Raw genomic sequence first — 12,848 nt, 5'->3', positions numbered from 1 at the left:
TGTAAACATAGTATCATTTATCTTAAAGGGTTGATGTGAGGATTAAATGCATTGATGTTTGTAAAAGTAACTATAGCATGGTGCCCAATGAATATCAATCAAGGTATTAACTAATACCAGATGAGGATTTTGATTCCTTCAGTTAAAAATGTATTCTTGTATCTCTTCCTAGTACTGTGAATCCTCCAACGGCCTGTTTGTCCACCGGGTCAAACCCAATGTTGTGTGCAAGTTCGCATGGCATCCAGGGCCAGATCACCATCTGGTCCTTAAAACTGTGCCAGCCTTCTCCCTTGCCATTTGTCCCCCACCACATACACGGTCTTCTCAGTCACACTGCATAACGTGCTATTCTCTGAACTCATAACGTGCTATTCTCTGAACTCACTGTCCTCTCTCATGCCTCTGTGCACTTGTATGTGCCGTGTCCTGTGTCTGGAATGCCCTCACTCCTCAACCACCTGGAAAATTCCTCAGCATCTTTTACGAGTGAACTCAAGCATTGCATCCTCGGTGAAGGCTCTTCTCATTCATCCCATAGAATCATGCACATACTTCTCTACAGACCTTAGGAAACTGTTTGCTTGTCTTCTTTAAGTTCCTTCTTTGAGAGCAGGGACTGCATTTTCTTTTTCTTTTCTTTTTTTAATAAATTTATTTATTTATGGCTGCATTGGGTCTTTGTTGATGCGTGCGGGCTCTCTCTGGTTGTGCGAGCGGGGGCTACTCTTCGTTGCGGTGTGCGGGCTTCTCATTGTGGTGGCTTCTCTTGTTGCGGAGCACAGGCTCTAGGCGCCTGGGCTTCAGTAGTTGTGGTGCACGGGCTTAGTTGCTCTGCAGCATGTGGGAATCTTCCCGGACCAGGGCTCGAACCCGTGTCCCCTGCATTGGCAGGCAGATCCTTAACCACAGCGTCACCAGGGGAGCTCTGCATTTTATTTTTCTATCCCATCAAGAACTTAAGAAATGAACTAATGATGGGACTATATTCACTCTTCAGTCTTAGTACCAGCACCATACCTCCCATAACCCTCATCTCCTGTGAACCACTCATTTTGGGTCTTATTTGCCTACTGTCTTGCCCTGAGCTCAGAGCTCACCCAGAAGTTGCCCTCAGTGTTCAGGGAAATGAGTACTTTTTAAGTGAGTGATTATGGAAGAAAATCCAATCATTCAATGTTATGTTGTTCACATAATTTATACAAAATCTTATGCTGTTTTATCTTAAATAACTGTATGTGGATTTTTTTTAAAGCAAACGACTTAAGTCTTACACTCCCTAGATTTTGAAATTAGGCATCTAATTAATCATTATAAAGACCTTTCTCCTTCCTTACCCTTTGGAAGTGATGTAACTTTTCCTAATCTCCTGATGTAGTTTAGATCTATTTAGAAATGAGGCTTTCTCAGAGTTTGAGGTTGAAATGGTAGATTAAAAGTGCATAATGAAAACTTCTTACCTCCAATAACTAGCAAATAATAATAAAACTTCCCCCCAAAAGAACCAAAGAGGGAAAGGGCATAACTGAAGGCCATGAACTTCAAAGGAAAGGACAGAAGATTCCAGAGTAGAACGGAGAAGCACACCACAGCCTGGCTCCTAACCCTGCCCCTTCTCCCCTGAAATGTGGCTTCTCTCTCTCTTCAGGCAAAACAATCTTACATAGTTTGTGACTTTTCAGAATACTTAGCCCTTCCTTAATTATGTGTGCAAATTGGTCAGAACACAATCTGAAGTGTAAAATCTCCAAATAACAAATCTTTGCTTAAGAAATATTGAAGCATCTTATGCTTCTAATGGATTCGAAAGCAGTTTGTTCACTTAAAATTTATCCTCTGAAATCTTATTAATAATGCTAAATGTCTTACTAGTCTCTGTTATCACAGATAATACAGACATGCTTTTTACAGACTCTGTCATGAGGTGTTTATCTTATAAATCAAATGCAAAAACAACTTAATATTAAAAAAAAAAGAAATACTGAAGCATCTTAATATTTTTAGGGGCAATAGCAACATGAACTAGTTCTGAGACGACTAGCCTATGAAACTGCAAAGAGGCTGGCAATGTGGGGACCAGGGGAGGAGGGGTCAGGGTGCATAGGGGATGCACAGCTTGGATGATCCAAAATGTTCCTGTCATTGCCTGGGAGAGTCATTCACAACAAAATGATGTGTAGGGAGAGAATTCTATCTGTGGATTTCTAGTAGAGATGGGACACTCATAGATCTAGATGAGGAGAATCAGGAAGTCTGACGCCTTTTAGAGTCACTGGTTAAATTACTGCTTCCTGGACAGGAGGAAAGGTGAGGTCAAATATTTTTACCTGACAAATTGAACTAAGAAAGCCATAGAGTGACCCACAGTTTTATGCAAACATTTTGGCATTGACTAATATTTTTGGACTGGCTGATTAGGGTTCAGATAACTTTCTCCAATAGCTTTGGGGTGGGTCTAGTTTGGGGCCCAGATTATTTTCTTGGCCCATACATGTTGATTACCTGTAAATTATCCAGGATAATTCGGAGGGAGTGCACCTGCCGTCGAACAGCCCCTGAAAACCTTTCATAGGTTGCAGCATCATATTCACTCATTTGGATCTCCTTTAACCTAAAATCAGAGGGCAAAAAAGACAACACCTGAAAGCCTGTACCTGTGCCTCTTTTACTTCCATTCATCTACTGCTAAGAACTGTAGCAAACTCCTCGGTAACTCAGGAGGCCTTTGAGGAAAAAAAGCAAGAAGTGATGTCTCCAGCTCATGTTTCAAAAGAGAGGAATGTGTGTGCAGTGATGCCCTAGGAAATGGTTAAGTCGCCCTGCAGAGGAAAAAGCAGCCCTGATTTGTAGTGTTTGTTGATTTCTGTGGTGGTTGATGTTAAGCTATCAATAGTGAGGCCCCTGAGCACTGAGTTAGGAAGAAATGTGCAGTTGGCTCATATGAGCCAGTATGACTCAGCTCTGTAGCACACTGCTGCTGTATCCCAAACACGTGTCGTGATGCTGGCAGATGGTCAGTTCGTGTGGCAGATTCCTAGAGAGATCCCATGGGTTGCTTTTTAAGACCAAGGACATATATTTGGTTGATCATGATAACAGTTCAGGCCCAGAGAATGTAAATAAATTGTGTTGCTATGTAAAATACAGGAGTTTTCTGAAATTGACTGTGTACTTTTAAGAGGATAATTGTGTTTGAATATTATTGTGGCATTGAAATTCTGTCCTCCCAGGACAGTGCTCCTTTTTACCATTTTTCATTCTTTGCTTCTGCTGCAGCCCTGCCAGCCCACTTGCAGTTTCCTCAACCCACTGTGTGCCCTTGTCCCTGAGCCCCTGCATGGGCTTCTCTCCCACCCAGAGTGCCTTTCCCTGCTTCTTTGCCTACTAACTTCCATGAACTCTTCAAGGCTCATATCAATGGTCACCTCCTCCAGGAAGCCTGCTCTGATCTTCAGATTTGTCTTCTGTGCTCTCGAATCACTTCATGCTTTTCTCTGTCAGAGCATTGCTACCTATGCTATAGTTGTCTGCTTCCTGTCTCCCCAACTGAACTCTTTGCTCCTTTAGTCTTTCTCGTCTTTATCTGCACGGTGCCTACCATGATCCCTAGCATAACAGATGCTCAAAATAAATTGATATGAGTGACTGAAATACAAATAAGACTCAATTATTTAAAATGCAGCATCTTAAACTAATTATAAGTAGAAGGTTTTACAGTGTTCTATCCATAATACACATTTCTACAAATTTCTATAAATGTAAAGGGTACTAATAGTAGGACAGGGAATGATGAATGCATATCTCAAAAGCCTAACCACAGCACAGTATTCTAAGCTGCTCTGTGTGTGTGTGTGTGTGTGTGTGTGTGGGTGTGTGTGTGTGCATGTACACGATGTTGGAGATATGGTTCCTAGGTGCAGAGCTGAAACTCTTATCAGGAGTATAGTTTTATTGCCTTGAGCTGGAACAGAACCCCCAAATACTCAATGAGGATGAATGGTCTCTATTCCTCCCTGTCTGCCCAAGCGCTGGGAAGAATCCATCCATCACAGGGCAGAGCACTAAAGGCTTATTAGAATCACATAATGTTAGGCTTAGACCATGAGGGCAGATATGCAATTCCCGCCCTACCACCCGGCTGGGTTAGCTAATGCCACCTCAGGTGTCAAGACCCGGCTCAAAGTTTACATCCTATGAAGTCTGGCTCAATCCCTTCACGATCATTCTCTTTCACATTATCTTCCACAGCTATCTGCTATGGAACCTATAAACTTCATTGCTTTTAATACATATGTCTATTCTGCCCTATCATAGTGTTTTTCAAACTTTATTTTCCACAGTAGGAAATAAGCTTTATATTGAGATCCAGTAAACGAAAATGCATGTACACACACGTGCGTGTATACCTGAGCCAAACATTTAATGAAAAATACCTTTACTACATGTGATGTACTCTCATTTTTTCTCTTCTAATCCTCTGGGGTAAGGAACATGTCTTATTTTTTCTTAGAATCTCCAGTACCAGCACGAACCCTGGCACCCAGTGGCATTCAGTAAATGCTGTTGGATAGCACTTTTGAAAACACTGGCTATCAAAAGGTAAATACCTGAAAGGTAAATAATATCTGCATGGTTGTTTCCTGAGGTGACATGCCAAGGTGTCCTTCTAAGTCTAATTTACTCTCTGCTCTGAAGGACGAAAAGGAATATGTGTATAGGACTTGCCCTCCTAACAATGCCTCTTATGTTTAGTTTTGGCAATCTCTTAAACCTCTCTATAAATTTTCATTAGATTAAGGTATGTCTCAAGTATCAAGCCTGACAGAAGCTGGGCACAATGACACTGCAGGACATGCTACCAACCCCTTCATACCTGGGAGGCTAATGTGCTCTCTCTCCCAAAGAAGGGAGATTAGTACTTTTCCAAAGAAGGGAGATTAGAAAAAAAATGTAGGCATAGCTTGTGCTTAGCAGGGGAAACACACACGCGCGCGTGCGCACATGCGCACACACACACACACACACACACACACACACACACACATCAAGGAAGGAGCCAGGCAGTTAGTAAGTCACCTCCGGCAGACTGGTCATTGTAGAGAGATCAGAATTAACTCCAGTTATAGGGATACCTCTGGCACGATTGTGTTGCACCCAAAACACACCACATGCTGCTCTAATTAAGAAGAGATCTGGAAATCATATTCCAAGCTGTGTCAGCTTTCACAAAAATCACCTACAAGGTGTTCAAAGCTGATAACATTCTGAAAGATGAAGACTGAAGCAGGGAGCAGTGAAAGAAAATAGGACATTTTAGCCTCTGTTTGAGACAAGACTCCCAGTGCAAATACTCTCAAACCCACAAAGCTAGCTGAAAATAGGTCTTTCTGCTGCTTTAACCCTGATCAAAACTTCAGGGCACAGCTGCTTCACATCCTAGTAATCTATGCGGACTGACTGCACTCTGTTGGCACAGTATATTCTTAAAGGGTATATTTATTGTTACGTAAGAGTCTGGGAATTTTAGTTCTCATTTTACTTTTTCGTATAGGTCATTTTTGGATCAATTATGAGGAAAACAAACACAAGCTGAAATCTAGTGTGTAGGGCTGATTAGTTTTGCAAATGGTAGTGGGTACAGTTTCCACGGTTGGTGTCCACCTTAAACGCTTTTCCAAGCGTGTAAAAGTACTTCGCCATCTATTTCATTCTTCTTTTCTTGGTTTACTATCTCTGTTCTGCTCTATACATGTCTTACCCTTGTCCACCTGCTACTCTTCCTGAGTTAAGCAATTCTGGATATGTAGGAACCACTATCTAGCTGAAATCTGGATACAAATGAACGCTAAGTAAATATTATGTTGACAATATCAAGAACCCATCAGTAGAATTAGGCTCTTTGAGGCAATATGGTAGACCTCTAGGCTGATGGATAGGCCTGGCTGTCAGTCTGGTTTTAGCCAGTCTTTGAATTAAGTGTGAAAGGGTGATACCATTACTTGTATGCACGTGTGTATTAGTCATGCCACAAATACGTATGTGCTTGCCAGGTACCAGGTTCTGGGCGTAGGTACTGGGGATATACTAGAGGGCAAAATATCCTGCCCTCAACGAACTTGAAGTCAGTGGAGAAGAAATAAGCTATTCACACAAATAATAACACTATGGGAAAAAGTGCTAAGAGCCATGGAGAAAAGGTACAGGGTGTTACAAAAGCACAAATGCAGGGACTTGACCTCATTCTGCATATACCTAAAATTGCAAAATAGCTTTAAAACTAAAGCATCCAAAACTATTGGATGACAGTGAAGAATGACTACTTTTTAAAGACCTGATAATAGTTTTGTCTTTTTATTTTTTTTAAGTAAAATATTTCAGAGACACACTCTGAAATATTTACGATGAAAAGATAGAAAATCTTGCATTAGCTTCAAGGACTCGGAATGGAATCAGATTTCTCTTCCTGAGGTTGAGGGAACAGGTCCACAGGGTTCATTATACGTTACTCTCTACTTTTGTTTACGTTTAAAAAGTTTCATAATAAAAAGTTTAAGAAAACTCTTTAGCAGGTACTAAATTGAATACCCATCAAATAGGACTGTTACTACACGAAAGTAGAAAGCAACATTCTTCTGTGTGTTTTCTGTCTTTCTCAGGGTCTCCATGTGCTTTTATTTCATCTTCTCCTTTCTCATCCCCTTGTCCATCTCCTCTGTATTTCAACCACCTTCCAGTATTCTTTCACGCGGACTTAGATTCTTCTCTGCAGCGCTTAGTAGAGGTGTCTGGTTTTCTCATTCCCTTCTCCACTTTTTCTCTTTCCTCCCTTATAGCCACTAAATTTAGCTGCCTTATTATTACAGATGCTCCTTACTTTCTTTCCCCGGTGGCGCGATGGTCCTTAATAGAACCAGATTCCTCACCCTTATCATGGAAATCAGAGAAGGGCTCGTGTACTTCTACCCCATCACTACTTACAGGTCCTTTTCTCTCCCTGTGAACTCCTCTATCCATTTGTCTGCTTACACAAAAATTGAGACAGGACTTGTGCGGTTTTCAGCGTGGAAACAATAGGAACTCATCATTTGGGGAGGAGATGATGATGTGTACCTAATTATGTGGTTCTTTTCCTAAATAAATATTTATTGTTTATATGAAACGTAGAGCCATATTTTAATTCTAACAAGACCTTGTATTATAGGATCCCTCCCATCTTTTTTTTGAGAAGTTTAAACTGCTTTCATTCCTAACATAGTGATTTGTCTTCATAGCCTCTCTGAGAGGAAGGGAGAGGGGAGTCACCATCAGAAGAACAAATTGACGCCCAGTGACGATAAATTAATTGTTTGAGGTCTCCGGGGAAGCCAGCAGAAGGGCTGGGAGTGACACTCTCGTCTTATCTACCTGCTTGAGTACGTGAGGGTCCTAAGTCTTGCAGGCTTTCCTGAGGGTGTGGCAGGAGGGACCTGCATTTTTGTGTCCCCATTGTTCTGGACTGTTTACTTGCAGGATGTGTAAGCACAGCACGTAATGTAAAACCAGATGTCCTGCGTGGGAGGAATTTCGGAACTCACATACCCTGGAGTGTGCTTTTCCTGAACTGCACCCAGCTCCTTTCACCGAGCACAGCAGTATAAATCTGCCTCCCGGACCACTGTCTATGCCCTCGCTCCTGAAGGAGATCTTGCTGCTCCTGGGGTATTTTTCACTTTTAGCTGATGAACACATGTGGATGTCTAGTGAAAGCATCATGCGGATTCTTCTCATTTTTTAGATGGTTCCAATCAAAGTGGCTCCGGATGGTTCCAGAACATCTGAAAGCTACAGGCTGGTTGGCCTGGATTTCAAGCCCTCCACCCACTGACAGGGCCTCCACAGTCAACCTCACTCCCCACTGCCCCCAGCTGGTACCCTTTATTCTGCATAGGCGAGCTGGCTCTCTCTGCCATAATCACTCTGTTCATCCTACCCTGGCGCCTCTGGTCCCTTAGTTTACCCTTCCTGGAATGTCCAAATACTGGCTGAGCTCAGGTCTTACCTCACATCAGCCCACGGACCTTACCCTTCTCTGCACTGCCGTACCACAGGACTTCAGCACTTAACCAGGGGGTGTGTGAGTGTGAGTGCGTGTGTGTACACTAGTCCTGTCTCCACATGAATCTACAAGATTCCTGAGGGCAGGAAGGGACCATCATGCAGCATTATCTGAATTCCCTATGTGGCCTGGGAACAGATGTGGATGGAATGATTTGACCTTTAGTTTCTCCGAAGAGAAGTATCTTTGGTTTTACTTTCTAACGTGCTCAAGCCCTTCCTCTGTATGACCATATGTAATTAATACATGTAAAAGGGTCTGAGTAGAAAGGGTGGGAGATTATGTTCACTCGGCTGTCTCCACTGGGAGGGGGGGTGGCTACGGATTTCAGTTTGTGGGTCCAAGTTGCTGCATGAGGAATAGAATCACACGAATTTGGGGTCTACTTCAGGGTCCACTGACATTTCACCACGGTGGCCGACACTGCTCCGGATGCAGTGGGGTCCACTCACCTCTGTTGAAACGCTCTCTGGCCCATCTCTCTCGCAGCTCTCTTCACTTCCTCAGGAACTGCATCTTTCTCAGCCTCAGAGACCTGGTACACTGCATGGCCTGCATCCAGCCGGTAAGGACCTCCTTTGCCGCCCAGACCTGCAGTGTCTCTTCCCCCTGGGAGGAAACCAGAAAGTCCAGGTGATTAGTCTGATCCAGATCACAAAACAGAAGTCAGATCATGGCTTTAAGGCAGTCCTGCGCAGTATATTAATTGTACTTAACTAGTAATTAAACATTCAAATGACTTTCTTCTGGAAACACAGGGCATCCCCCTATCAAGGACGCTTTCTTCTTCTCCATCCAGCCAATCCCACACAGATTTCAGGGCTCAGTCCAAATTCCATGACCCCTCACCTGATGACTCTACCTCACAGGGGTCAATACTCCTATGCACTATTTGTTATTCTTTAAAATTTATTTTTCTTTTCTTGTCACCTATAGTGTGAATGGGATTATATTTTACATATCTTTGTAGCTCTGTACCTATAAGAGGCTTGAACATCATAAATACTTAGTATATATTTGTTAATTCGGTGAACGACACTCCTCTTCCCTCACATGTAACCTCATTTTTCCTTAAAATAAAAGAAAGATGACCAGGCTATCGATCCTGTTTCCTCTGTTTTGCAAATGATAAAAATAATGCACAGAGAGGTTAAGTCACCTACTCATGACCTCGTATCCGTGGATGAGCCAAGATTAGAAGCCAATTATTATACTAACTTTGACTTTTAGCTTAGAATAATAGACAACAGATAAACACTGCCAGCTTCAGGACAGTTTTTAAATATAAACCCAAGCCTACATGCTTGAAAATGAGCATTATGTAATATTGTATAACTTTTAATTAAAATTAAACGCCTAGAAGATTAGGTAGGTACTATTATAAGAAGTGGTGAGAATTTGGCTAACTAGAGAAGACTTGCCTTGTCTAAATACATTCAAATTCATATTATTTTAAAACACTGCATTGACCCCCAAAATACATATATTGGCTAGGTTGGCTACATATTTGGCCCCTGGGCTACCAGTTTATTACCCCTGCTTTATAATGATTAAAATACTAGTAATCAGTTTCTTTTGTTCATTCACAAATAACTTGGGAACTCAGAAGAGAATCCAATATTGGAGGGACAGCATAATATTGAATATTATATCATAGTATAGTATAGTATACTAGTATTATATAGTACAGTATTCTATTATATAGTACAGTATTCTATAGTACAGTATTCTATAGTACTATATAGTATAGTATAGTATACTAGTATTATATAGTACAGTACTCTATTCTATAGTTAAGTCGGACTGCCTGAGTTCGAATCCTGGTTCCAATGCTCTAGTCATGGGTCCTTGACAGAAGTTCCTTAGCTTCTCTGTAGCTCAGTCTCATCACCTGTAAAATGGGGATACTAATATTATTTACTTCATGGGATTGTCATGAGGCTAAAATGCTCAGAACAGTATGTGGCACAAAATAAGAACTCTCTAAGTGACTGCTCTTACTATTATTTACACAACTAACAGTCACATAGAATGAGGTCATTTCTAAGTTTCATAAAGTGGAAATTTTGAAAGTTTTTAGGCGTTGGTTAAATTATGCTACATTTTTCTTTTCTCCCTTGAAGGCTTAAGTGGTGTAATAAGTTAAAAGCAAGAACTCGCATACTCTGCTTCCCTTATCAAAGTCCAGGTAGGTCATTTCCTTTTGGGAAATACCATGAGAACAGTCTATTAATTATAGTATATTTATCCTCTGATTCCAGCACATCTTATTTCATTTTTATTTAGAAATTGCTTGTGGAAAATTCCATCTTGGATGTGTGTGATTCCTGGCTGTCACTTGTGGACGGCCTATAGGTGGAGGGGACTGGTAATTGGACGATGATGTTGAGATACAGAGTCAGGTTTCTGGGACCTGACTCCTTTCCTCCTGGAGGTATGGGTGGGTCATGAATTAGAGCTTGAAAGTTCAAGGGCGCTGAGATGACATCGTTTTTGGTGAAATGAGGAAAGGACCCACAACCGTTTAGAGGCTGGTGTGAGTGATGGACAGCACGGGAAAGCACGGTCCCTTGGCAAAGTCATACGGGGTTGGAGAGGGCGTGAGGACAGAGTTCTTCACGTCCTCCACTTCCAAGAGCCTTTAATTTAAACTTCTTAAATGAAAATGCTTTCCAGAGAGTCCAGACTTCAAGGTATAATCTTGAAGCTAACCTTGAACATCCTAAATCTGTTAAGATAAGGGGGAGAGAGGCAATGGACGGGTTCTGATGACAAAGAAGGAATCAAATGAGTTGTTGGGTCAGAGCTCAGTTCAATATAGAGAATTCTGAGGGAAGAGAGTGACAAAGAGAAAAAAAAAATTGCAGCAAAAGAGCCTTGATAAATTGAAAAGTAAAGGCTGGGGGAAGCAAAAGCAGGGTCTTCAGCCTGGACAGATACGTGAGCTAGTCGACACAAGCTGAATAACAAGCGAGAACGTCTGCTGCAGAAGAGCCTGCTGCTGGGAAACCTGCATCTGGTCAGCTCGTCCCACAATGCATTCCATATGGATTAAATCTTGCTGGCTTGACACTAACTTCCAGATCAAAGGACATTTCTCAAAATATCCTTTCTTTCAAGCTTATGCTTGATGAATAAACAGAGCAGGCAAGGAGTCCACAGGCCGATTTGATAGCACATTGTCCGAACACAGAAACCCATTTCCTCCCGAGGCTGTCAAGGCCAAGAGGCACAGACCAACCTCAGGGAAGGCGAAGAACAGAGCTCATGCCAGCACCGCTCATGGCCGTGATAAGATCAGACAGTGCGCACACAGTCTGGCCCTATTCCTGCGGCTCTGCAGATGTGTCTGCTCCAGCTGCCGCAGAGGAAAGAGGAAAGCAGCAGCTGTGGGAACAATGCTCTCTTTGGGCAGCCAAGAGGAAGGAGTGGACCCCAGGCATCGGTTCAGACCACAACCACCCCTCTTATCTCAAAACCCTGCATCCTCAACATGCTCACTTCTGAGATGTGGAGGACCAGGACCATTTCTTTTCAAAGTCAGCTGGTCAGGAAAGAATGTACTGTCGATTTCTGGCATGATTCCCAAGGGCATGGAATTTAAAAGAGGGGATTAACACTTTCAATGAATACATTCTTCATGCCAGGTCTCGAGCTCAGCGCCTTACAATCATAATCTCATTGAATCCTCGTCACAAGCTTGCGAGGCAGTTAATATTATGCCCCTTTTATGGATGAAGCAACCCTGGGAAGACCAGAACGGTCTTAGGTCAGAGGGGAGTAGAGTCTGCGGGACTCCAAATGCCAGGGTTTTTCCGTGTCTTGATGTCACGCTGGGACAGAGGGCAAAGGCACACTCCAGCCGACTAACGGGGGAGACAGAGAAGGCAGGCCGATTCCTGAGCCTTCTTGGGGCTGCTGTGATGTCCACACGGGCTTGCGAAGTCTCTGGAAGCCTGACCCAGGAGAATGCCGCGCTACGAACCTGTACCGCCAGCCCAAGTGTTGCCGCCCACATGCGGCATGTTGTCTGGGTCCTCCTTGCCGTGTTTGGGGGAACTCACGTCTTCACCGCTCTCTCTGTTGATTGTTATCTAAAAATGAAGAAATAAGACATTATCATTCTCCGTGACCAACACCAGGAGCTGCAGGACAGAAAGAATTGTTTCCCCCCAAGTCCTTAAGGTATGGCGTAACCTCAGGCCACAGGACACAACAGATGCTGTTAACGTCTGGCAAAAGTTTCACCGGATTTTACAACCATTTAGTTGGGAAGGAGACAAGTTTAATTTTAAAAAATATTCTTTAAAGAAAAGGTGCTGGACTGGGTTACAGCTTCAGAATTCTAGCGCAGAGTATGCCTTGAGCATTTACATAAAGAACAAGACCCACCGGAAGCAGGGGAAATGGATCTCTCCAGAGACTGACTGAGAGAGCTCTCAATGGTTTAAAAGGATCACTGCCCAGCTGGTCCAGCCAAGTCACAGCAGATATACATTTACCTATTTAATTTTCCAAGAAATCCCATTCCTCAGAGAAATGCCACTTTATATAAAATATGTGGAAAAGAAAAACAGAAAATGTATCTTTGTGTGCTTCAGTGATATATGTTATACACACCGACACTGAAAACTGCTTATTTCCTGGACCCACTCTGATTTTATTACGGTATTTATAGCTCTCCTAGTTCATCTCGATTTTGAAACTGGATTTACTATTCCTGCAAATCCAACAGAATACGCAGCACTAGCTT

At 42.6% G+C, this 12,848-nt stretch overlaps 1 protein-coding gene across 3 annotated transcripts in view; it reads right to left on the bottom strand.

Annotated features, from left to right (window-relative positions):
* The window catches only part of VWA8 (von Willebrand factor A domain containing 8), a 364,890-nt gene that overhangs the window by 38,341 nt on the left and 313,701 nt on the right, over positions 1–12,848 (bottom strand). For all 3 annotated transcript variants that reach the window (XM_079902720.1, XM_079902719.1, XM_079902721.1), the window contains 3 exons: positions 12,081–12,189; positions 8,548–8,704; positions 2,503–2,611 (listed from right to left, as the gene is read on the bottom strand). In XM_079902720.1, coding sequence (XP_079758846.1) covers positions 2,503–2,611; positions 8,548–8,704; positions 12,081–12,189 — 375 coding nt within the window. The remainder of the gene's footprint in view (positions 1–2,502; positions 2,612–8,547; positions 8,705–12,080; positions 12,190–12,848) is intronic.

Source organism: Stenella coeruleoalba, assembly GCF_951394435.1.
Source record: "Stenella coeruleoalba genome assembly, chromosome: 18".
NCBI lineage: Eukaryota > Metazoa > Chordata > Mammalia > Artiodactyla > Delphinidae > Stenella > Stenella coeruleoalba.
Note: the sequence above shows the minus strand (reverse complement) of the source record. Positions and strands in the feature narration are given on the sequence as shown.